The sequence below is a fragment of the Ambystoma mexicanum genome, chromosome 1p, assembly GCF_040938575.1.
Source record: "Ambystoma mexicanum isolate Mex_15411 chromosome 1p, UKY_AmexF1_1, whole genome shotgun sequence".
NCBI classification, from domain to species: domain Eukaryota; kingdom Metazoa; phylum Chordata; class Amphibia; order Caudata; family Ambystomatidae; genus Ambystoma; species Ambystoma mexicanum.
The window spans coordinates 658,181,727-658,208,455 of record NC_090921.1 but is presented as its reverse complement, the minus strand read 5'-3'; the positions used below and the strand labels follow the sequence as shown (position 1 = coordinate 658,208,455).

Genomic DNA, 26,729 nt, shown 5'->3' with positions numbered 1-26,729 from the left:
AAGAAATGTTTGTTTAAAAGAAAACAGGGGATTGGGGGGGGAACATATTGGAGGCCCGGGAGGAGGCACTCCACTTCGAATCTGTGGAGAGGAGGTGAAGAGGGTCTGAGGATACCCTATGGGGAACCCTGGAAGAAGTGGTGATCCACGGCGAAAGGTAGATGTCCGAAGGCACTCTAGGTACTATGGGTCACACCAGGGTGGGCGAGGAAGAGAAAAGGGAGTTATGCGTCCAAAGTTACAAAAGTGGGGAGGGGGTTAAGGGTACAAAGTTTTGGGGAGAGGGGCCGAAGAACTGCACGAGGTGGAGGATGCCGAAACTAGGATCGTTGTTTAGGCTTTGGCCAATGTACAATTGCATCATTTTAAAAACCCAACACATTCAAGTGTATATCACTTAATATTCAGGGGTTAAACACCCCTGTAAAATGTATGAAATTAGATGGTTTTTTGGCACGACACCGCCCGGATGTACTGGCATTGGAGGAAACCCACATAAAACAGCAGGACAAGCGTAGACTTCATATCCAACATTATCCCATAATCATACAAGTCAATGCGCATAAAAAGATGGCCGGTGTTTTAATAGCAATTAGAATGGGGGTACACTTTAAAATAATGAACACCAAGGAGGACAAGGAGTGTCGCTACTCATTTATTTTGGCTGAAATAGAATCAACAAAGATCACCCTAGCATCAATCTATGCCCCAAACATTGGCCAAGATGGGTTTCTGAGAAAGACTTTGGCAGCAGTGGAAACATTTATGTCGGGGGAACGGCTAATACTTGGAGATTTTAATATGGCATGGGACCCAAACCGGGACAAGTGTGAGGACCCATATGGTCATTCCCCTCAAAGGGGTTACGCTTAAAAGTCAAACAATTAGCGATCTCCGATGTATGGGTAAGTTTGAAAGGGACAGAGAAAGGGGTATACTCATTACTCCCACATCCATAAATCATTTTCATGTATAGATTACATTTGGTCATCAACCACGCTGTTAGGTTATATTACAAATATGGAGATGTACCCGATTGCACTGCCTTATCATGCACCTTTGGAGATAGTGCTATGCTTTCCAAGTACAACATCAGGTATATGGTCCTGGATTTGCCACACTGAGCTTTTTCAAGACTCAGTAGTGAGGGAAAAACTAGGGGGAAAGATCGTGGAATTTGTTTCATTAAATGATATGGATGAAACAACGATAAACACATTATGGGATGCCTTTAAGGCTCAGTTTCATGGGGAACTCATTTTAGAGGGGGCATCTTAGACATAGACAAAGGGGGGCATTAAATTCCAAACTAGAGGCTGAATTGAAGCATACACTGAATAAAATGGAAACAGACGGAGGGCTAACCACTAAAAAGGCACAGAAACATAAGGGGGAGACTTCAGCTTCTACAAACAATAAAAAGGCTTATTATATGCAAAACAAAAATATTATGTAAAAGTGAATGAAGCTGACTGATCATTGGCCAGGCAGCTAAGGCAAAATAAGGCATCACAATCTATTTTTGGTGTAAAGGATTCTCAGGGGGAATTGGTTACAACAACCCCTCAGATTCTTACACAATTCGGGGAGTTTTACTCCACTCTATATCAATCAGATACACCAAACACTATAGCCCAAAAGACATATCTACACTCAGTTAAGCTTCCAACCATTACACCTCAGGTTCGTAAACAGCTTGAACAAGATATAACGATAGAAGAAATCTCACAGGTAATCCTAGCCTACCTCCGAGTCCCGATGGATACCAAGCCCCATTTATTTAAACGTATCAATCAATATTAGCCCCAAGATAGACAAAACTCTATAATTCATTTCAAGATACCGGACATATAACTCCCTCAATGGAGGAAGCTAAAATGATTGTTTTTCCAAAACATAATAAAGATTGCACATCGTGTGGTTCATACAGACTTATTGCCCTGATTAACCTTGATGCCAAAATGAATACAAAAATCTTTGCTAACAGACCAGTGGATATTCTACCGTCCCTAATCCACCCTGACCAATCTGGTTTTATTAAACATCGACAAACCCACGATAACATCAGAAGGGCGTGTCACTTGATTGAGAAAACGACTACGAAGAAACAGCCAGCGCTTTTTCTGTCATTAGACGCTGAGAAAGAGTTCAACAGAGTTCAATGGTCATTCCTGTTTCAAACTCTAGAGGCAATGGGGTTTAGCCCATAGACTTGATTTGAGAGAATTATAAAGACTCCAAGATAAGATTATTAATTAATGGTCAGGTATCTACATCTATCACACTATATCGCTGAACTAAACAGGGATGCCCACTTTCCCCTCTTTTGTATGCTATACATTTGGAACCTCTTTTAGCTAAAATTAGGTAAACCGACCAAATTCATGGGATACCATTCGGGGGAGAAAGTTATAAAATACTGGCATATGGGGACGATATGCTCATCGCGGTCACTGCTTCGGTAGATACCCTGAGGCAGTTACGAGAGAATTGGAGGAATTTGGCAAAGTAGCAGGCTTAAAAATAAACATCACTAAATTCTGAATTTGTCCCTTACATCGTCCCAAGTAGCTCAGGTGTTGGCAAACACCAAATTTGCTTGGGCAAAGGATAAAGTAAAACTATTAGGAGTATATTTAACTAACACGCTACAGTCACTATACAAAGTAAACGTTCCCCCCATTCTTGAGGAACTTTGATGTTTACTCTTAAGGTGGAGCCCACTTACAGTTTCATGGCTAGGGCTCTCTGAATACCTATACCGTTATATTTCTTTCATAAACGAAAAGGGATGATTTTGAAAAGTATTTGGAATAATAAAACCCGACGGATAGCAATGAAAACATTGATGATCCCTACAAACAAAGGGGGTCTGGAACTTCCCAATTTTGTTAAATATTACCAAGCAGCACATTTACAGGTGTTGAGAGACTGGTTCTCTTTAGTTATCGAGAAAAAATGGGCTAAAATGGAAAGAGCAATATGTGGTTCCTGTACAACGAAACTACTTTGACTTCCCAAACAAGACCGCCCCATGAACATGCATGCAACCGAATCACACACTTGGTCAAAAAGTATCAAATATCAAATTACAACAGATCCCTCCCCTTTCACACCAATATTTGTTAACCTGCAGTTTAAACCAGGCTAAGAAAAGGGCTCCTTTCCTAATTGAGAGAATCGAATTGCACTTAAATCCGGGATATGTTTCAGGGCATGGATGTTAAATCGTTCGAACAATGCAGAAATGAGTTAGGGTTACCGGAAACAGATAGATTTCAAACTTTCAGGTTTGACATTGGCTGATGGTCCCCTTGAACAAAGCCGCGGCCCACAGACCGCTGACAGCATTTGAGAACATTTTTATTTCAAACCTGGTGGAGAAAACCCTTATTTCCAATTTCTATCGTCTTTTACAAGAGGAACATCTAGTGGGCAGCCTGAAGTATGTTCAAAACTGGTTGAAGACTCCCTGAGTATCTGTATCCATAGAGGAATGGCAGAATTTATGGAGGGATATTCCTAAGCTAATGCGCTCCCTACAGATCCGAGAATCATGGTATAAAGCAATGTTACAGTGGCATTATAGTCCATATAAGCTATATAAAATGAAACTAATAAACACAGACAAATGTTGGAGGGAATGCAATTCAAAGGAGACTGGGTGCAAACAGGGATTGACTGTCCCAAATTGGCTAATTATTGGGGAACCATTAATACATATTTTTCAGAACATGTTTGCAGGGTGCCCACAGGCTCATAGAAATGATCTCTTGCAGGGAATCACAACCCCTGAGGAAAGAAAATGGCCTAAGAGTAAGTGGAAAGCACATACTATCCTAGTGGTAATAGCGCAACATTGGAAAGATAAAGATCGCCCACATATTCATGATTGGTTTCAGAAAGTATGGAACTTTGTTGCCTTGGAATGGCTCACTTATACCATTCAGGGGACGCAAGCAGCTTTTTCGAAAGACTGGGAAATGGTACTGCAATTTCTACAGGATGACAACAATGTTGCGCTTTGCCCTCATAACCTTTGGATTCGAGGGATTGCATGGATTTTGACTTTTTGATATTCCTCGTTGTGGATGGGAGTGGGGAGGTAGAAGAGTAGTCAGGGGAGGCGGTGGGATTTAGGTATGAGGGTGGGGAGGGGGGACATGTTTTCTGTTTATATAATTTGAAGTGCCAATAAAAAGAAAACGTAAAAAAATGCTCAGGGACTCACAGTACCCCTGAGGAAGCCTAGTGTATTGAAATCGGCTCCTGGCAAACGTAAATGCTGTGAGATACTGTGAATCAGGATGCAAGGATACTCAGAAAAAGGCATTCTTCAAACCCACCACAGTAAAATGAGTGGCATCAACAGGTATATTGCTCAATATAGGGAGGGATTCGGAAGTACTGGAAATTCTGCCTGTACAATATCATTGAAGGGGCGTAAGTCCTGAATAATTCTCCAACTAGCACCTTCTTTCGATTTCTTCACCAGAGAAATAGCTGTGTTACAGAGCAGAGATGGTACTATGATGCCCTGATGCAGAAGGGCCATTAGTGTCATAAATCCCCTCCTCTTCTGCTTTTGATAAGGGATATTGCTTTACTCTGGGAACACAGCACCAGATTTAAAGGTGATACGTATCGGCGCAACACTGCGTAAAAGTCCCACATCATGCAGATTACTTGTCCACAAATTGTCAGGCACCTGAGACAAACCTGCATACGTGAAGGAGGGAGCATTGCCTACCAGTAACATAGGACAAGTTACATGTCTGTACTGTATCATAATCTCACAAGGGACACACACTTCCAATATTATTTCATCCTCATTTTCTCTGTTCTCAAACAAATCCTCAACTGGGACATTTTTCATTGGTATTGTGGGATCAATAGACAAAACTGTGCAGCACTCCCTTTTTATTGAATCTGAACTGATATCAACACAATCCTGTCTTCTGCCACTTAAACTCCGTCTATGTCAAGTTCATTGATGGTTCCTGCAACTATCTCCTGAGGCCGGGCAGGCCTGAACAAAAACTCAGAGGATTCTCACCAATATTTGTTTGCAACCTGTGGCACTGCACTAAGTAATATTTTGATGCCATATAGGAACAAATCAGGGGCCTTTGGTATTCCTCTTGCTACTGATTCAATGCCTATTCCATGTAAAATCAACATTACTCTCACAGCACACATGCCAGGTGTGGAACAAATCACACATCTTTCCGTGAATGAGATGGTCATGTTGAGCTTGCACAAGATGTCCCTTTCCAGCAGATTGATTGGAGTCACAGTAGAATACAATAAGGGGGCCCATACCTCTCTGCCCCCTATTTTAATGGGTAATTTCTTCGTAAAAGAAAACGATTGAACTGCCCCAGAGAAGCCCTACATTTCCATAACTTTGCCTGATAAAGAGTATCCCCCCTCACTAATACAAGATGTAGTCACACCTGTATCGACCATGAAAATTAATGGTTTATTTCCTATCTCCACTCCCACCAAGGGTTCCTCTTCTGGGCCAGCAGTGACCAATAGGACTGGACATGCTGAGGCTCTCTGGGGGCTGTCCTAGTCTGGATACGTGTTCGGCCCAGGGGAAACAAAGGAGTTCTCTCGAACCAAAGTGGCCCCCTGATACTGTGTCACCGTACCACCCGGAACAGCCTTATTGTTTGGAATGTGAGAGTCCTTTTGTTGTCCTTGGTGTACAGCATACGGCGGCACATAACTAGAACCAGGGGCTGGCAACTGTGCAAAAGCTCATGGGGGAGCAGGCAGAGTCACAGGCATTGACACACCATAAGGGGCTGCCGGGGGTAACTGTCCATACGGCTGAGGGTATGAGCCGGACCTCCATAAGGGTAAGTTTACATCTATTGTTGTGGGACCAAGCATATGTTTGTCTACTCCAATTTCACACCCGGGTACACCGCTTTAGCCCATATGTCGTCAGCCTGATCTCCCACTATCGACACAAACAAACTTTTCAAATCCTCCGGGCAAAGGTGGTGCCAGCTGTGTGTTTTTCAAATGCATATATCCACTTGCCCGCTCTAGCTCTAAGGGATGGGAGTGCTTTCATAAGATTATTTTTATCCATATGTACCCATGGTTTGTACTGCACTCTCCCCTGTCCCTTATGTAACAACAGAAACTGCGCTCCTACCGTCTTCCCAACTTTCTTTTTTTCCCATCCGCAATCTCTTAGCCACTGCAATACTCCCAAACTTATTCCATAACCTGGGTTCCCACAAACTTTCTACTCGTGGAGAAATCAAAGGTGGCTGTTCTTCCCTTTCCAACTCATCTACTGTGTCCCACCCTTCTTCCTCTCCCTGTGTATAGTCCGACCTTGCCGCTCCATAATCCATACTCCCTTCTCGCCTCCTGCTGTCCTCTCTTTTTCCTTGATAGCTGTGCTATCAATCCCAAACAAAATGTCTCCCGCCCTCCATTTATCCACTCCTAACAACGTCCGCTGTCCACCCCTCCTTTCTATTTTTAATTGCGCCAACTCACCCTCCACCTTCCTTAATGCGTCTAGCAACTTTTTTTTTCTGGTTTTGTATCATCTCCCTCCGATCCCTTACCCCTTACAGCCACTGATGCAGTGGGGTTAGGGAGATTCTGACCATGAGCCGAAATGGGTGGCAGGGGAGCCGTGGCAGGCAAAGGGACATACATAGGATTTGTGTATTCTGATGCAGCACGCGTCAGGTAACACCCAAACGGAGGGCACCGGTCTGTTTCACTTGGAGGGCACATGGGCACTCGGGACAGTAGCTATAGTAATAATTGTACTACACGGAGAAACCGCTTCACATATCACCTTAAGAGAATCTGTTGACCCATTGTCCAGATCTTCCACCATTTTCCATAGTTCTAATACTTCCTTTCTATTTTTTAGTTTCTTCCCTTATATTTAGCTGTCAGGAATGTATACATATGACTTAGTATCTCTCTATAATTTGTCCCATGCTCTGGCCCCCCGCCCTTGGTTTCCATAAACAATTCCTTGTGATACTTGAGAATTTGTTTCTCGGTACAAAGGAAGATCTTTACACATGTAATCCAAAGGGGGTTACTAGCTCCATTGTAGCCGCCCCTCCCTGTCTGCGTTCTATGATATTACCAACACCCCTGTCCCGCCAACAACCTGTACTCTTCCCCAATGCCCACTCCTTATGCCCCACACTTACCCCCTTACACCCACATACACACTTCTCTCCCACGCTTGCTATGTCATACCATAATTGGCATTACCTTGGCCACCACCTACTGCCACACACAGAAAATCACCACAATAAAATCACAATAAATTCCACACTTTGTTGCAACACCCCCTTTATTTCAGGTGAGGAGATCCTAGGCCATTAAGAGCCTCTACCTCAACTACTTTATCATTCCCACGCCCCCTATTTATACTGCGCGGAGAGATCCCAGACTCACTGAATATACAGAGCCACTATCCATATAATTATTTCTTCCTTACACAGCGCTGTCTTCTTCCCTATTACCTCAGGTAAAGGTCCTGTTAATCCAACACATCACTAACCCCATTCACAACACAGGTTGCATACTGGTTTGGATCGCAGACTACCACTGCCAAATCTCCATCAGAACTAACATCCCCTGTCCTTGGTCTGACCACCATATCATCCATTTCTCTATCACTAAGCCAAACACGCCAAGATCATCACCAAACGTTCTTCCTCCTACTGCCTCAAGGAGCTCTTGGAAGCTCACTAGAGACAATATCCTACCCCTGATCATCACTCCTTGCCTTGAGGTCCCTTTCACCTCTGACACCACGGCACTTGTGGATACCTACACTTCAATCCTCTCTAAGGCAGTGAACACACTAGGTCCCCTAATACCACACAAAGCTAAGTAGGCCAGACACTCCAATTCATGGTTCACACCTGACCTGCTACAATTATGCACCATGAAATGACATGCCCAGCTTACCTGGCTAAAAGAAACCACTACCGCTGAAAAACAAGACTTCACCAAAGCCTCAAAAGAATAAAAATCAGCTATAACAGCTAAGTCCCTCGCCTTCAAGACTAGAATCAACAATGCTAAATCAGACACCAAACAAATCTTCACCATCTACAGAGAACTTGAATCCCCTGCTGTTCCCCCCACAACCATCAGCAAAGACATTACCTGGTGCTCTAGCATCCAAGAGGCATTCCTATTCAAACTTACACCTTGAATAGGAAGATCCTAGCTCAACAGACAACATGCAACATAGTACCTTGGACCTCTAGCAATAACTACTCACCTCCCTCCCCTACTTCCTTCACCACTCAGTTCTTCTTCAGAGACCTCTCCGAAACAGATCTCACCAAATTGATTAACAGTCTAAAAATGTCAAAATGCAAAGGACACATTTGCCCTGCACACTTCGTCAAAGACTGTTCTGACATACTAACCCCCATCATCACAGCTATCATAAACACCTCCTTCGCTCAAAGCATTGTTCCAGCCAGTCTCAAGGAAACCTGGGTACTCCCACTCCTGACAAAATCCTCCCTAGACATAGCCATCCCCACAAACTACAGGCCAATCACAACCGTCCCATTCCTCCTAAAAATGTTGGACCAGCAGTTCCTGGAGGACAATCACATCCAAGGGATGCGTCAATCTGGTTTCCGACCTGGGCACTGCACGGTATCTGCCTTGCTCGATTTAAAAAATCAATTAAATGAGATCAGTGATGAAGGGAAGTCTGCACTGCTCCTCCTCCTAGATTTATCTGCAGCATTTGACCTGGTCAACCACCAGATCCTCTGCCACCACCTCTCACACTCACTTCTCACCTTCAGCCACTTCTTGGATAGCATCCTTCCTTAATGGAAGAGTGATGAGAGTCTTCTCAGAGATCGCCAAAGCTTCTCCCTCTCCTGTCACCTGCGATGTGCCACAAGGATCTTGCATCAACCCCACTCTCTACAATATCTTCACTAGGCCCTTATTCCTCGGCATAGCATATACAAACTATGCCGATGACACTCAAATCTTGATCCCCCTCTCAGTCAACTACATGGAAGACTTGAACACCCTTAATTCAATCTATTCCGCAATTCAGACCTGGGTGGCAGCCAATCACCTCTGTCTCAACAGCAACAAGACAGAAATCCTGATTGTTGGCCTGCCAAGCGCCCTGAAGAATCTAGATAAGCAGAACTCTGCATTCACATTGACAATTGCTCAATACCAGTCTCTAACACAGTGAAGACCTTCGGGGTCTACCTAGACGCATCACATACCATGACTAGACAAGTCGGTGCAATTGCCTCCTCAGCAGCCTACGCAACTAAGGTCCTTGATGCAGCCAGATGCTTCCTCTCTAAAAACAACTGCCTAACCATTGCCCATGCAATCATTGGCTCAAAGATTGATTACTGCAACGTCCTATTCAATGACACCTTGTCCAGAAACGTAATCAAACTTCAACTAATCCAGAACAGCGCACTCAGAGCTGCCCTGAGCATCCTGAAAAGAGAGCAAGGGCCTAATCACGAGTTGGGTGGTATTCCGACTGGGATACCAACCAACTTTATTTGCGTTACTGCCCACCCATCCGGCAGTATTACCCATTCCCCATTGGACCCAATGGGGAATTTTCAGTGCAATTACCACCAGCGGTATTACTGCATTACTGCCTGGTAATTGCACTGAAAATCTGCCTTTTCCCAGCATCTTTACCCCCAGCAGCAGCTGGGGGTAAAGACAGCAAACTCATGATTAGGCAGACCCTTAAATGCGGTGGTAACCCCATTACCGCCACATTTAAGGGCTAGCACCAACTCGTGATGAGGCTACACATCTTGAGAGCTAAAAGAGATGCCCCATCCAGGAGCACATCATTTTCAAAACCCTCTCCATAACCCACAAGTGTCTGTCCAACACAGCACAACCATACTTAGCCAAAAGAATTGCCAAAGTCCAATCGTCGAGACCCACTAGAACTCCTTACACAGATAGACTCCTGGTGTCTAAAGTCAAAAGATGTAAAGCCGGAGGCTCAAGCTTCCCATACCTTGCTGCCAAGCTTTGGAACAACCTCCCACCCTCCCTGAGGACAAAGAAATCTTACTGGATCTTTCGCAAAGCACTAAAAACTCAACTATTCACCTAATCCTGAATTCCTGCCATAAACCCTTGGAACCTCCCTGTCCCACCTCCCAATTGCCTGCTCTGAAGAGATCGGCCACCTGGTCGTATACCTATCTATGTAATGTATGATTTTGTGTGTTTTCCAGGATAACTGTCATTTGGTTATACCTCTTCACCATGTGCCTGTATGAAACTATGCCTGTATCATAATAAGCCTTACCAGTACTTTGTGCCTGCAACAGCGTCTCAATGTGTACGGGTTGTATACGCGCTATATAAATGAAAGAAATACACAAATAAATAAGAGGGACTGCGATCTCAACATGCATCCAAACAGCTGCAAGCAAGGAATTTAATGAAGTGTTGCAATGACAGCTGAAATTCTCTCTGCTGTCTCAAGCAGGAGGCATGGTGATGTCACAACTGAAGCGTAATAATTAATTATGCTTCAGTTGTGACGTCATTTTCTTATTACAGATCAGTTGTGATGTCACAACTAACCTTTAATAAGAACATTCTTTTCAGGCTTTTAAGCAGATATTTCAGGCTGCCATGTATTATAAATGTATTATCACAACACTCATAATGAGGCCCAAAGTTTTGTCCACAGATGACGCATCAGAGAAGTACAGAAAAGATAGTGAAGATAGTGCCACCCTATTGGCAAAAGCATGAGCCTATCATGATAATACTGTTTCCTGATATCACACCACACCCTTCGTCTACGTGAAGCAGCCTCACACACGGACTGGCATATGTGTCGAGACTGCATAGGTAGCTGCAAGACATCATTGGAAAGAATGCGACACATGGGAAATAGTAAGTGCATGAACTGGAGGAAACTAAGCATTGTCTAGCTTAATTACCCTCTCAGGATCCAGCATGTGGAAGAAAATGGGCCTCAGAATTCTAACAACATAATGTACTTTGTAGTTCCTACCTTAACAGGGAAGCAGTTTTCAGGTTCACCGTTGACACACAGGTTACCACAGGGTGACGGGTTGGAACAGTTTAAAATTGCAAGAGGTGAAAAGATCATGTCATGAGTGATCCATTGGCCCCACTCCATAAAGATCTGCGACCTCTCCTCATCCGCGCTCTCCGTTCCATGGAGGGGACAGATAATTATGTTTGATATTTCCCGGACCTGTGAAAGATGGAGAAAAAAAGAGTGAAGCATAATTGGAGAAGTTACACGTATGGATAGACTGTGTGAGTAAAAAAAGATTATTCAAGGTGGGCCTCATCACGAGTTGGGCTGTAGCCCTTAAATGTGGCGGTAACTGTATTACCACTTCAGTGGAGGGCTGGCCCTATCACGAGTTGGGTGCTAAATAGGCTGTTTTACAAGCAGCTTTTTTCAGGAGTTAAAAATTACATTTAGCTCACTGTTTTCGGTGGTATTACTGCCGGCTGTATTAGCCCGCAGTATTAGTGCAGAAAATGCCCCATTGGATCCAATGGAGAATGGGGATTTACCATTAACGCCCAACCCGGTGGGTGCTAAGGATATTACAGTCGGGCGGTATTACAGCTGGGATACAGCCCAACTCGTGATGAGGCCCTTAAGACTCTTATTTGTTGCATATACTCGTGCTCTATGTGTGGGAATGATTCTTTTTGTAATCCCGTACCTTCTCTCGCTCTCTCCACCTCCACAAAAACAACGTTTACCTTTATGACTTTTCCACTCTTGTACTAGACCTCTGAATTAAGAGTGGCTTGGCAGTCCGAGAAGTACCATCCGGGAAATTTATGCAGTAATTTAAATGGATGCAGCGCATATATTAAGCGGCCACCTCCAACAGGGTTGCCATTGGTCTAACCCGGATCTGTTAGTTCATCTGTTAGATAAGAGATGTGTATCTCTTATCTAATTATACCTACTTTCATGTTATTCTCAACATTTAAAGAGCGGGTAACAGTGAGTGGGTCCTGCTGCCAACGAGGGGGATGTTATTGTCCTTAATCAAATATCATTTCACCAACACAAAAAAAAAACATCGCTCATCAAACATCTGTACCTAAAGGAAGGGGGGGCTGTAAAACACAAGCATCATGCATAATGTAGCAGAGATGACTCCCACAAATATCCACCTGGTACATACCGAGCTGCAAGAGATGCAAAAGGGGATGAGCTGCAAACGCCATCTTAAACAAGCACTGTCAATGGTTTGGGCTTTTGTGTAAGCATGGGAAATGCATTTGCCAGGCACTGCCGTGGTGGTATTAACTGCCATCAATGGTAGCGGCTGCAAAATGGTGCAAGTTCCTGGGCATCTAATAGCAGTGCCTGCCGCATGCCTAATACTCATACAAAAGCCAAAACTGTTGGATTTGCCAATGCTTATTTTTAACTTGACTTCAGTGAAGGAGATGCATAGTGCTTATAAATCGAGTGGTTGAAGGCAGACCCGGTTAAGACCTTTTTATTATGCCAGCAGCGTGTTTACATCTCCAATTATGTCATTAACCCTCAGAAGACTTTGGAAAAACCCTGGCAGGCCCTTCGAGCACAAAGGTTGATGGTAAGGCTTTATAAAGCTAGTTGAAAGAGATCCCAGGAGGATGTGTTTTGGGCGGGGCTGGGGGGACAGTGGCAGGAAGTGGGTGGGAATAGCCATAGAGTGTATCATGGCCATGGGCAATCAATGGATGGGTAAATAACCAAACAACACCTACAAGCTTTGTGTACCTCCATATATGACATTTCTTTTTAGCTGTACTCTAATGCAAAGGTTTTTGCTTATGGGTTGCGCTTTAGTGCTACCTCATACCTAAAACTAAAAATGCAATATAAATGCTGAAGTACATAATGCTAATTAGGATTATATGAATGAACTGGGAGCAGGTATCCTTCAATCGTTTTCTCATATCCCCCATACAGGTTTTCATTAATATTTCTGAGCAACTGTAAATGCTTAAGAACTGTACTTAGTAATAACAAAAACAACAAAATGCAGCACACAAATCTAATACATGTATTAGTGAGTATGTGTTAGGTTGGGAAGCCTTGAATGCAGGTACCATTGCATCTTGTACACCAATATATGTCATGGCCCATTTCCCAGCCTTAGAGCATCCTCAAGTGTCTTAAAGTATATGATACGCTTATTACACAGCCAAAGAAGTACCACCAGACATGGAGAGACAGTACACATATTCAGTAAAGGATTTCATAATTTGATGCTCGCAGAAAAGATGGCATTGTCCTAAAGGGCAGTTGTAGTCAGGCCTATGCTTTCTTGCTGTCTATATAACGTTCAGGAGGGATGTATTACAGAATAAAGTGCCCCATCATGGTGGCATAGTATTTGATGATGTTGTGGTGGCAAGGGCTAGCAGAAAACAATCACATCAAGCAATTTCTGTATGCACGCTTCTAAACAGGTTCAAAGGGGACCATTTTGCACACATGGTACATAAGAGCTGCTGGTTCTCTCTAGAGGTGCCAGCAGAGTGGTCTACAAACAGGGGTATCTGCTTCGTGGGGGGAGTTCACATACCCCTTATAGATCCAAGAGACACCCTATAGGCTCAGGTAACTGCAAGCAGCAACACTGAGAGAGGAATAAAACAAACCTCTCAATGAACATGTGATGGTCAAAGAAAACAGGACATCCTGAGCGACAAAAATCAAAGCTATGTCTGTTTGACCGCTGTCACAGATGAGGAAGGAAGTAAAAACCTTTCTGCATAGCATAACATGTATACTTCATCCCATCCTACAGGCATCTGGAAGCATTGCACACATAGATATCACATAGCTATGTTAACTGAAACATTACAACACCTGAATGCTAGAAGACCTTTACTTCTCTTATACAGCCTCTGGTTGTGATCCTAGATTTGGCTATCCCTCATCCAAAACAACTTGACATTGCCCAGATAAATACTTCTATTGTTGGGGTGGGGATAATAGTGACACAGTTGAATGCTGCAGGTAAAGTACTCTACATGTTGTAGAGAAACATGGTAAGGCAGGAAAGCCTTACTGAACTGGCTTCCGATACAATAAAACATTGTCTTCAAATCCTCGTGTATATCTAAGGCTTCCTGTTTTCCATTTTTGCTGATTTGTGCACATAGACACAGAAAACATATTGGGCCTCATTACGAGTAGTAATGAATGGGTTTAACGGCGCCGGTAATGGTGCCAGCGCCGTTAAACCCACTCCACACTACTACGAGGTCTCCTCGCGGGACTCGCTCTGGACGTCTGGTTTTTCCTTGTTTTCCTCGAGGGAACCAGGGAGCTAACAAAGGGCCGTAATTGACGGGCCCGTTGTTAGCTCCCTCCCCATTCCCATTGAGCCCTATAGGGGCTCAAATGGGAATGGGGAAGGACCGGGCCCGGGTTCCCTGAAGGAGGAATTACCGGGCCCTCCGAACTCGGACATGATTTTGGAGGCGGCCATGGCGCTATCCCTACAAAGTCGCAATGAGGCCCATTGATTTGTTTCAGTATTTATTTGTAAAAACAGTAGAAAATACATGTTTCATGCACAGCTTTCTAAGTTGTCAGTCATGCCTTGCAAGCCAACGTCTTTACGATTTAACACAACACAAAGAATACACAAGTAATATTTTTCTCTTTGAAGACGTTTTGATGACTAAAGTGCTATTGCTCAGAGCATCAATAGACAAAGCAGCCATTTGTTTTTAATGTAAAAATGGATCATGGTCCCGGGAGGATAGTTCAGCGGCAACGTAAGCGCCTAAGAAACAAGACGACACGGAGTAACACAGGTTCGATCCCCGGGTCCGTGCTTAGAAACCTCTGGGTGTTTAAGCGTGTTAAAATACGTGACTAAGAGAAAAAAAAACAATTACGAACTAAAAAACAATAAATTCCTGTAACAGGCCTCGATGCCCGTGGGCTGTGTGCGCCCTTTATAAATGCAAAATAAAAATCATGGCTCGATGTGCAGTATCCCAGCTCTGTGAGCATCCAATTATAGGCATCAGAAGCGTTACATTTTGTTTTTCAATTATGGTGAACAAATAAAGTTTGGGCTTTTTTTTTACAAACCAATAAATAAATGTGGGCTTATGCAGATACAATGACCCAAAAATAAATATGGGTAACTACAGACGAAAATGTTGAACACATAAATAGCCTTATGTATAGCAAACAGAGCATAATAATATTGTGGGGATATGTAATAAAACAAAATTGACCCAGCACTAGAAATCACTCTGGACCATGAGGTTTGTCAATGAAGAAAGGATAGGGTCTGTTTCCTTCAACTGGGAATATTATGGTGGCAGGAACGTGGCCAGAGGGGTTTCTAGAAGTTGGAACAAATTCCAGAAAGAGCAGGAAAAAACCTGTTCCAATAATCTTTTCTTTAGCTGTATAGCCTTCTCATGGGGGCAGATCCACGATGAAATTCTGAAATTTGTAGAGATCGGCCTTTGGGCAAGGAGGGCTGTGTCACCTTTCCAAGCGGTTGGTGCTTAGGTGTCTTAGACTGTGTGCATGTGGAACATGTGGATGCATAGTCCTTCACATCAAAAACCAATGAAGGCCACCAGAAATAGCGAGTATGATGATCTTTCATAGTCGCAAATCCACAGTGATCTGCTGCTGGAGAATCAGGACACAAGGGTAAGGCCATTTGTTGTAGTTCCAGAGTGGCAGAAAGACGTTGCTGTGATGGCAATATATACCATCATCTTCCATGAGTTCCCATTTGTCTAGGATATATGTGCTAGGTGGGTTTAAGGCAGTAGCTGAACAAATCTGTTGCAAGATGATGGCTATGGTTCGATTACATAAATTACTGTCTTATGTCCTAAGATATTTTCCATGAGTCTTTCCTTATTGCATTTAGGTTGTTCCTTTCAAGACAAGGTGTGTGTGACTGTGTTAGAGGTTCCTGGATATGTAGGTCAAAAAGAAGTCATATTGGGAATAAAATAGGGCCAATGTGCTTGCAGACTGTTGCAACACTCAAACCTTTGGAGCGCCTGTAAGTTTCTCTGATCGTAACATACATCTGTGGTTTGTCTGTACACTAAGCAGGAGATGTCTCCATTCCATGAATGCCAGTTTTATGGCCAACAACTCCTTTTCTAACACCAAACAGATCTGTTCGCTACAGATAGCATTTTAGAAAGTTATGCAATGGGGTGTTCTTGTTTATTGTTTTGTGCTTGCTTCAAGATGGCCCCTACGTCACCGTCGGAGGCATCTGCTTCAACAATAAATTCCTTTGCTACATCAGGCTGTCAGAGAATAGGTGCTGTGGTAAAGACCTGATTTAGGTTTTGGAATGCCTTTTCTTGGCTGGCCAAGGGTAGAACATGATGGGAATGGATACAATTCCGCTAGTACTTGGCAAGACCAAGAGACCTCTGCATGTCCTTAATAAATGCCTGCATGTGCCAATCCAGGATGGCCTGCACCTTGCGAGTGTCCATGGAAATTCCCTGACTAGACCGCTTATATCCCAAATAATTCACAGAGGCGATCTAAAAAGACATTTCTGGGGTTTGGCCTTTAGGTTGTGTTGGCGTAGACATTGTAGGACCTCGCAAACATGCTCATGATGGTCATTCTTGTTCTGTGAGAAGATCAATATATCGTCCAAAGAGACAATAGCAGTGTGAAAAAGCAGATCAGTGAGGATGCGGTCCATGAACCTTTGGAAAATTCCCAGAGGATTGGCGAGTGCGACGGGTCTTGCACAATACTCGTAATGCCCGAAAGGTGTGCAGAAAATCATCTTCCATTCATTGCCGGCACAGAATCGAATGAGATGATAGATGCCTTACAAGTCCAGTTTAGTTTTGAAAGGGATATAAAACGGCATAATATACCAATAACCTTGAAAAGGGCAGTTAGTGAAGATCAGCTTAAATACCTCTTCCCAAATCCCAGGATTTCCAAGCGTATGGAGAAGGCTTTAGCAACACCAATAAAAACTAATGCGGCTGAAAACCTATTGAACCTTCAAATCTTTCTAACTGTGTGACATTTAAAAAGATAAAACTTGCTTGGTCAGGGGGGATACCTAAAGAGGATTGTTTGTTGATATGAATAGCCAGTACCTTGCATCCAATTTTAAGAAAACAATAGTGCTTGAGGAGGGACATTCTTCACATCCTAAACCAGGTTTGGGCATCAAGCTGACAACAGCCATGACCATGGAGATTTTACCTGTCCTTCTAAACAAACTGTAAACAATGGTATTGATCCAGTTTAGGGAAGCCACTGCTAAAAGTTTTAATATCACATAATGGCCTTCATTACAACACCGGCCCTAAACCATGGCGCTATTAGCACCATGGTTGCTGCCGGTATTGTAACGAGTCCGCCATGGTGAAATGAGGAAGTACCACCCCATTCCAAGGTTGGCGGGCCGGTACTTCCCCATTTCACCATGGCCCTTCCCCATTCCCATTTTTGCCCCATAGGGCATAATGGGAATTGGGGAAAGGCAGTAATTACGGTACCGCAAATTGCAGTACCGTAATTATCACCAGGGTCCCTTTGCGGGTCCCTGCAATAACGGCTGGTTCCAGCCGCCGTTATGGGAATTGGGCGCTAAGGGATTACCGGTACCAGTACCATTACCGGTACCGGTATCCCTTAGCGCCAGGGTCGTAATGACCCCCAATGTCTTTAATTCTTACCATTCATATCAAGATAATGCAGCTTATCACTTTCCATCACTTTTTGGACATTAGAATGGACTAGGTACATTCATTTGTAAATGATAAAGTGCACTTGTCACCCAATGCTAGAAATTGTACTGTGATAATTGGTGGCGACTTTGACCAGAAGCCAACACAGGGCTATTGATTGATTTTGAGGACTTTTAGGACACATTGTTTGACAATCTCATAACCCTCCACTTACATATTCATATGGATGCAGCAGATGTTTCCTTATTTCCATTGCTTCATAAGATCACATCAACACTAAATGTGAGGACCCCCTATGACAGGCAGGGTACAATTATATATTTCTAATGTAGATTTCAAAGCATCAGACAGTGTTTTATAATGTGTATTTTGACATATCAAGGGTATTCGATCCTTCTCCCCAGGGGGGAGCCACCCCCTTTGAGGCTAGGGAGGTGAGCCCGCTCTGCGAGACCCTCCCTAGGGGTATGGACAAGCAGAACCTTAATGGGAGTGTCTGTAGACGGAACCCGAAGTCAGAGGAGCCAACAATGCTACAAAGGCAAAACCAGGCACAGAGTAGAGCAGCCATTAAGACGAATACCCGAGTGTTCCCAACCCAAAGCGAATCCCCTACATTGGAAAAGATACTGGGGATAACGGGAGAGGCGGGAGGCTTCCAGGGCAGCGTATTGAGAGGAGAAAAAGCTAACAAAGTCACAACTATTCAAGTCTAACATTAAGTGAGCAGAAATGGAGATGTCTGAAGTCAATACAGAGTTTGACAAACAATGCTGTTAGCTAAATAGATCAAAAGTGGAAGTGAATACCCTGGGAGGAAGGGAGAAGCCCCCACATACTGAAGTTTGAAGAGAGGAGAGAGCCCACTGCAAATAAGTGAAACAAGTATTGAGAAATCCAACTGTCAAGGGAACATAAAAGTGAGAATCCAATATAAAGAGCCCAGGAGAAGGGGACTCATAATTTGGATACAGTCATGCAAAACCTAGGGTTTGTTAATCCTCAAGAAACTAAGCAACATACAAGTAAGGACCCAAGTGTGAGAAACTACTTCAAGGAACATTGTCATAAAGCTGGCATTAAAGAGAATGCAAGACACACAAGTGTATTAGAAGAGCTGCATGAGCTCATGAAGGAAACATCAAGTCACTATCAGAGAAGATCACTTAAAGTATCCTAGCTTCTAAACTGAGACATTTGTGCATCAATAACCACTGGAGATAAGATACAGCCCCAAAGATAAAGCCTCTGGGAAGAAGTCACAATGAGAGACGACCAGGAGAAGAGAGGCATTCTCTTGGGCTATTTTGAGTTATTTATATTAGTTGTAGGGTCAGGTAGAGGTAGGTGTGGGACTGAGGACAAATTATACTTTTTGACATCCGGATGACAGATGAGCACCTTTAGTTAATTTAGATAGGCAGAGCGATCCCTTTAGTAATAGGGAAAGATAGGCCTTTGGGCCTCATCAGGAGTTGGACGGTAGCCCTTAAATGCGGCAGTAACGCTATTACCGCCGCATTTAACGGCTGGCCCAATCATGAGTTGGGCAGAAAGTTGGAGTTTTACCTAAATATAAAAATCTCCACTTCCGCCCATTTTCGGTGCAATTGTGCCGGCGCTAATAGCGCCGAAAAACCCCGTTGGGTCCATTTGACTGGGGCTTAACCGCCTTACCACTACTCGAGATCTGGTGAAAATTGCACCAGACTGAGTAGCGGTAACGCTACTTGCGTTGGTGGTATCCTAGTGCTATTACCGCATGCATACCACCAACCTCCTGATGAGGCCATTTGTCTTATATTTTCATTAAAGAAGGGTAACATGTCCTCAATGTGTATGACTCCTTCTTCTGACCTGCCACGATATGTAGGATTATGTGAAGATACATGATATGTACATAGCTAGCCAGGAAAAGAGTGGTCATGATCCTCTCACATGATGATAAGAAAGAAGCCGCGCTAAAGACCAATTATCAATAGCATGAAGTGGACAATGTTCCCAGCAATAGAGGTGTTCCTGTGGTCTCTGACTGACAAGGCAGTTGTCATCTAGGGCATACTCAATAATGACTTTGCTCAAATTCAGCCCTGACTTGCTGACAATATTTCCCTCTTTGAGACTGTATTTGAGTCCATTAATTACTTAATTACTAATACATATAATCCAATGTCATGAACTAGGGTAAGATGTTTCCGTCATTAGCCAAGAGCTTGCTGGAATGAAACATGGGCAGATTTTGGAAAGGGCCACAGCTCTATCGCAGGACCAGGAATTGTTCTGCAAAAGGGTAGCAGAGTGGCCTTCAAAGACAGTGATGTCCCTATGGGCAACAACTCCAATATTAACCCTAATTAGTGGTTTCATAATTTTACCAAGGAACTCATTGGGGAAGTGTTTGACCAGGAAAAGGCTAGGATATGCATTCCTCTTCACTTCTGTTTAAAACTAATCACATCTGGGAAAATGCAAGTATAGATCCATTTCTCTTGATTGAACTCATTGTCTCAGAAGAAGATACTTGGGGCAGATTCATGACCCACGGTCGCCCCGTTTATAACAAAGAAGCGCAATTGCTAAATTACATTTTAACTGCTTGCCCCTTAATCTGACCACTGCCAAATGGCCTGAGAAGGGGGATGAATTATCTTTTTGGAAAAATGTTGTTGACCGTTTTTGCATACACGACCAAGAAACAGTCATGCATTGTTCTATTTGTTTGCCCTATTTATAGTAGGTTAGACAAAGCCCAATTAAACCACTTGCAAATAATTACATTTTACGCAGTGCTACCCAGCGCTATTATCTTTCCCCTGTGTGACACTTTCCTGTTGCACCTGGGCATTAATACACTTTGGAATTAGGACATTTTGAGATTAAGAATGAGATTAGTAAAGGCTGCTTCACTAACTAACAATTTAAGTTGCAACCTAAATCAGCAGCAGTACTTTGGGCCTCATCACGAGTTGGGCAGTATCCCGGCGGTAATACCGGTAATAGCGCTACCGCATCTCGGTCTGGCATAATTTGCACCAGATCATAAATTGCAAGGGGCAGTAAATCCTGGGCCTGGGGAGCGCTATTTCCGCTAGCGGTAATTTCCTCAGCAGTGATAGCGTTTGTAAATTGTCATTTTTACCTCCAGCCAAATGCTTGAGGTAAAAATGCCATTTTCCACCCAACTCGTGATTTGCCCAGCCCTTATATGTGGCTGTAATACCGTTACTTCCGCATTTAAGGGCTCAAGCCAAACTTTTGATGGGGTGTACAAATTAGGTTTAGCAACGATTTATTGTAACTTTAATTAGTCCACTTAGGTGATCCACTTATAATGAAAACATACCCAGGGATTGTTGCACTTTATTAGGTAGGTTTTGACAAAGTCTTAAAATAAATGTTTATATACTTTTATTCTTCCTAGTCACAGTCATTATTTATTTATTTACTTTTACAATTGCTGCTAACGTTTGCTGATATGATTAATTAGGATTGTGCAGGATACGTATTGTATTAATATTCATGCAATGTTGTAATTGTACTTATCTGATGTAAACGTTTATGCAATGATATTCATTGCTGTAATAAAGTATTGCCTTACTGACTAGCATGTTATCTGGATCTTTAAAACTAGCAAATTGCGTTTGGGTCTGCGGCTGCTAAATTAATTGAATGCCATAGCCCAGACTGCAAGATCATAATTGAACTGTAAAAAGGATAACTTAGTCCCAGTTTTTAAAAACAGTGATAGATCTGATGCCTGATGTTACTGGCCCATTTCACTTCTGGGTTCCTGAGCCAAGCTGTTCTGCAGAGTGATTTTGAACAGAGCCTTGTAACAGGTAGCCACCTCATATTCTTTGTCTGACATGTAATAAAGGCTTATAGATTGAGGGAAGGACCATTATTGTGGAATAATGACCTTCCACCAAGTTATGGCCTGAGGTGAAGCTGAGGGCCATACATTGAGGAAGGGTCACCATCCAAGCGATAATGGCAGTTCCCAAGGTAAGGCTATTAGCACATGGTGTTAGTAGCAATACGTGTTTTGGACTTTTGGTGGTAAAATTAAAAATGTTACTTTAAAAGTGGGTAAATAGGCAAAATGAGGTAGTAAATGAAATGTGGTTTTATCTTCTAGGTTTTAAATAACATGATTGTCTTCATAAATTAAGCATTTTAATTGCAATTTGGCTGAATGCTAACAGGTTTAACATGAACATACATTAGGCGTCATGCAAAGCTAAATGGTCTCCCTATAAGGAAATGCAAATATTTTCCAATGATTTAGCTTTCTTTCTCTTCTGTGTGTTACATAGCATGTTGCAGCCAAAAAACGTCCTTCCAGAGAGGGAGTATCTTGTTGAGAAGATCCTGGTCTGAAGATTGCATTGTTTTGTTTCCCTGTTTGCTTCAGAAGACAGAATGTTCAGAATGCAGTCAATACTGGTAGTTATTGACTGCACTCAAACATTCTGATTGGCTGAGAGGAGGTCAATAATGTTCTCTATGTGCTAATAAGATTTTCAGGCGATTTTAGAAAGTGAGCAAACATTGATCTTTATTTGATAATTAGTAGCTGTGAAGGGTTGCAAAGGGAAGCTCTATTCAGTATCTGCGGACTTGACCACCACACTCGATCACAGCAATAGATCTTTCATTTCAGCATTAGGGTTCTAAAACGTATGCCAATTTCCCTTGATTGCATCTGGCCCAAGAGGCACAGGGACGTAAAGCAAATGTAAGATTTGGCATGGGGGATCTATCCCTTTTCCTCATTCTCCAGAAGGCTCATGCAGGGGTGATACTTTTCAATTCTATTAATTGATGCTTCAATTATGAGGCTACGAATGATGACTGCTGATATTCTAATATGGGAGAGCGTTGTCTGATGCTTTCATATGCAGACGATGCAGCCCGCACTGCAAGAACCACGATTGCCCTTAAAAATCTGGTTCTTTTCAGTTTTCTGGCCACATGGAAGAGTGAGATCATAGGATTAACATAGACATACCAAATGCGATGCATGTGGGTCAAAGGAAACCCCACTGTCGTACGTCTAGTTTAGTCAAAGGATGACCATTTAAATGAATTTCTGATTATACCTATTTAGGCATTACATTTGCCAATACAATTACTCGGCAACCACACATAAACCATTTACTAAACTGAGCCAGGTGAATGATGCAATTATCAGATCCACACATACAAATTGGAGTTAATCCAATAGAAATAATCTTGAAAATATATCAGGCAAAAAAAATGAATTATTGCTAGTGGGTTTGGCTTCTCGTGGCATGTGAGAGCCACTTTTTGTTGGTCCAAGAAAGTGAACTCAATAGAGCTTTTTCTGGTAGATGCAGCCCACCCCATTATGTGCCGTACATCACGAGCTGGGAGCAAGGTATGTGACCAATATAATTACATTCATATCATTGGTATTGCAGATTTTCATTTTATTCTGTTGAGGAGAATGTCTGTGGGCAAGCACGAATGGTTATGCTATGTCAAGTGGGAATTGTAGAAACGTGGGCTTTTATGCTCCGTAAGATAAACCAGACCTCTTATCAAACATTTCAAAGATGAAAACCTTACAGTCGAAATATTTTCATAATTAAACATTCAGAAGGCTGTGAGGAGTATCTCAGCTGGTGAATGATTCTTGCGACAGACCGACCCGTGCACACCTTACTCTAACACCACCAATGGATAGGGTGGGGGGTATTAACTATTTCATTGGAATGGGCGTGCATGTTGGGAGAAGCACATGTGTGTGACAATAATTGTGTGCTGTGTTACGTGTTTGAATTACTTTCCAAATTGAAATCATTTGCAAGCTGCTGGCATTTCTCCTGTACGCTGTGGGGTCTTGCCAATGTCTCAGGGGGATAGGTCAGCGGCAACGTGCTCGCTGTGGAAGCAAGACGACACAGAGCAACACAGGTTGGATCCCCGGGTCCGCACTTAGAAATCTCTGGGCATTAAGCACGTTATAATATAACCAATCATATCATATCATATCATGCCTCCTTTCCTCTACAGTGAATATGGTCATCCGTACTGTGCAAAGTTAGCTGAGAGCTGCATGTTTGAGACCTTTCCTTATCACTGCCGTAAGGCACTTTCTGCCTGTAGGACACCACACCACAACATGCATAAAGAATCACCCTGCCCTCTGTGCATTACCTTTCACCCACACAGGCAAGCTCTGAGGCGACCTCATTTCCTGGTCAGGGGCAGGAATGGCCATTGCCTTGTTCATTGGGCCAGGCGGAGATCAGCTTATCAGGGGTGTGAGGTGCAGTCGTAGGTCAGACCCTTTCGCAGACATTTTCCTGCCACTCTTTGGTCTGGTACCACTTCAGACTATTAGCTCCTTTGATACAGCATCTTCCAGTGAGTACTTCTTACTTACTTCTGAGGCTTAACTTGCCTCTCTGTGGCGCTTGGGGAATTGCGCCCATATCCCCAGTGCCATGGCATCTTGCAAGACTAGCTATACATTATGAATGGGTGATAGTTTGCCAGGTGCACAGAAAGTTCCTTCTGACCAAGATCTCTGACATCTTGATCTCCTACCAAGTTGGCTTGATTTAATAAAATAGATAAATGCCCTTCTAGAAGTAAAAGTCCCAATTGTGATGGCATATAGTCCATTGATTGGGAAAAGAATGGTGTTAGGGAATTGCAATTCACTGTGTGCACATGGAGTGCACAACTGGCTGTAAAACATGATGAAATGAGTTGATTGTGAACAAATAGCCTGTCTCAAGAGAATTCCACAACAAATATTTGATGCCATTTCTAACTACTTTCTGGATTCATATGCTGACCAAAGTGATTCCTGCAATATGTGACCTTCCACCTATCTTCATGGTTTGAATATATGAGACTTTTGATATAGTCTTTCCCGCTAGGAGTGCAGACCTACATGAACAGAAATGTATGTTGTTGGGCCTTTGTCCTAATGACATCCTTTGCTGTCATAGGATTCTCCTGTTGGTCTTCATGCCATGGCTGGAAATCAGTGATTGTCCGCGATCGTGTTTAAAACGTTCAGAAGAAGGGGCCTTTCAATTCCTCTCAATGGGGTTCTGCATGCCCAGGGACCATACCTGTTTTTTATATGCTGTGTAGCAAAGCACAGTCAAAACGCTGGAGAGAAAAGAAAGGCAAACGCCTTTCAATTCTCCCACTACTGGCAACCCACCAGGGATGTCATTTCACCAAAATGTCGGGGATAGCGGAAGTGACATCACACGACCCTTGCCCTCTGATGACAGCACAGGAAGTGATGTAATTCCCCCCCCACCCACCAAGTGACATCACGGGAAGCAATGGAACACTTTCACCCCTTGACAAAACAGGAAGTGGCATCACATAGCATTGTCCCTAAGTACACCATATGTATCATTGATATCAGTGTGTATAGGCCCATATAACAAATTACAGTGAATGCAAGAAGATATCCAATGCCAAATGATAATGATGTGTTATTATATAGCACTTACGCTTAAGCACTTTATATAGGACATACATACATACAATATCACCCAACCTGTGCTGGTACTCATTTATCGACCTCAGAAGGATGAAAGGCTAAATTGGCCTTGCCGAGATTCAAACCTGCAGATCACACACACACATCATAGCAGCAAGCGTTCAACCCACTGAGCCATCTTACATATGGTAAAATGAGCAATTACATGTCTGAATGTTCTTAAAGTCAGAAAGCAAATTACACTCTGTAGTGGATACTATTAAACTGGTAACTGAGATTTAACAGCAGACCACTTCATCTGCAGGTCTGGTGTGAAGTTGGCCACATGTCAAGCCTGCTCGGATCTACTTTTCAGGCTTCAGAGGGTGACAAAATACATACAATTGGGAGGATTCATAACTATGTATTAAAGAATTTTGACTACTGCAGGGAAGGCAGCGCACTCAAACGGCATCCCGTATTCTGGGCACTCGTTACCTCATACATGCCAACAAACATCCTGAACAACATGCCAGGAAGATACACATTACACCAAAGCATTCATTGTGGCACAATAAAATCAAGGGCCACTCTATGTGCTATGGTCAAATATTTCTACACTGTATACAAAGAGCGACATGGCGCTGGCCACTTCCCTGGAGCGTCCATTTAAAAAAAACATTTTTGTTTTTTAGGGTTAGCAAGGGAGACCACAGGGATAGCACCTACGAACCCTGGTGACCCCCAAATGACATCCCTGCAACGCACTGTCGGGAAGACAAAGGAAGCAAGACGGCACAACTTTCAGTAGAATGGTAGCAGTTACGGCAGCAGAGGGCACCCATGCCCACTGGCTTAACAGGAGCCCCAGCAGCCCTCACTTAAAAAAAGAAACGACGTGTGTGTGTGAGTGTATGGTGAAAGGGTGCACACTTGAATGTATGGATGGCTGGGTATGTATATGGTGAGTGGTGTGTGTTCTTGTTTACAGGGGCACAACAAAACCTACATTTCGGGGGGCTAACCCTTCAAACGTTGGGAAAGGCGCAAACTTCACGGGCGCTGGGGAGGGGCAAACTTATTTGTGTGGGAGCATCTAACCTCTTTACGCATTTTAATGAGACTATTCCAGTGCAGCTTCAATGTTACAAGCAGTTAACTCTCCCCTTTAAGTCTCCCGTTCCCTCTCTACCCTTCCAATCACTCCCCTTGCATGCAAGTACTAAACCCACATCACGATTTCAATTGCCTAAAAAATGTGGCATTTAAATGCAGGTACTAAAAGTGAAATGCTTTACGTTGGTAATTACTAGGCCCTTGTTAACAGCAAAACCCAGGTGCCGTTTACCATCTGTGTCCTGTTCTGTCCGGCAAATGCTGTAAAGGTCAGCCAGGTTGAGTCAACATAGCCCAAAATTTCAGGGGGAGGGGGAGTGCTGAAGCCCAGTCAACTCAATGGTGTTGCGCC

The 26,729-nt window shown here is 43.2% G+C and overlaps 1 protein-coding gene across 1 annotated transcript in view; it reads right to left on the bottom strand.

Moving 5' to 3' along the window:
* LOC138578694 (lactoperoxidase-like) overlaps window positions 1-26,729 on the bottom strand; it is a 513,803-nt gene that overhangs the window by 338,584 nt on the left and 148,490 nt on the right. The window contains exon 5 of the mRNA XM_069649723.1: window positions 11,072-11,278. Coding sequence (XP_069505824.1) covers window positions 11,072-11,278 — 207 coding nt within the window. The remainder of the gene's footprint in view (window positions 1-11,071; window positions 11,279-26,729) is intronic.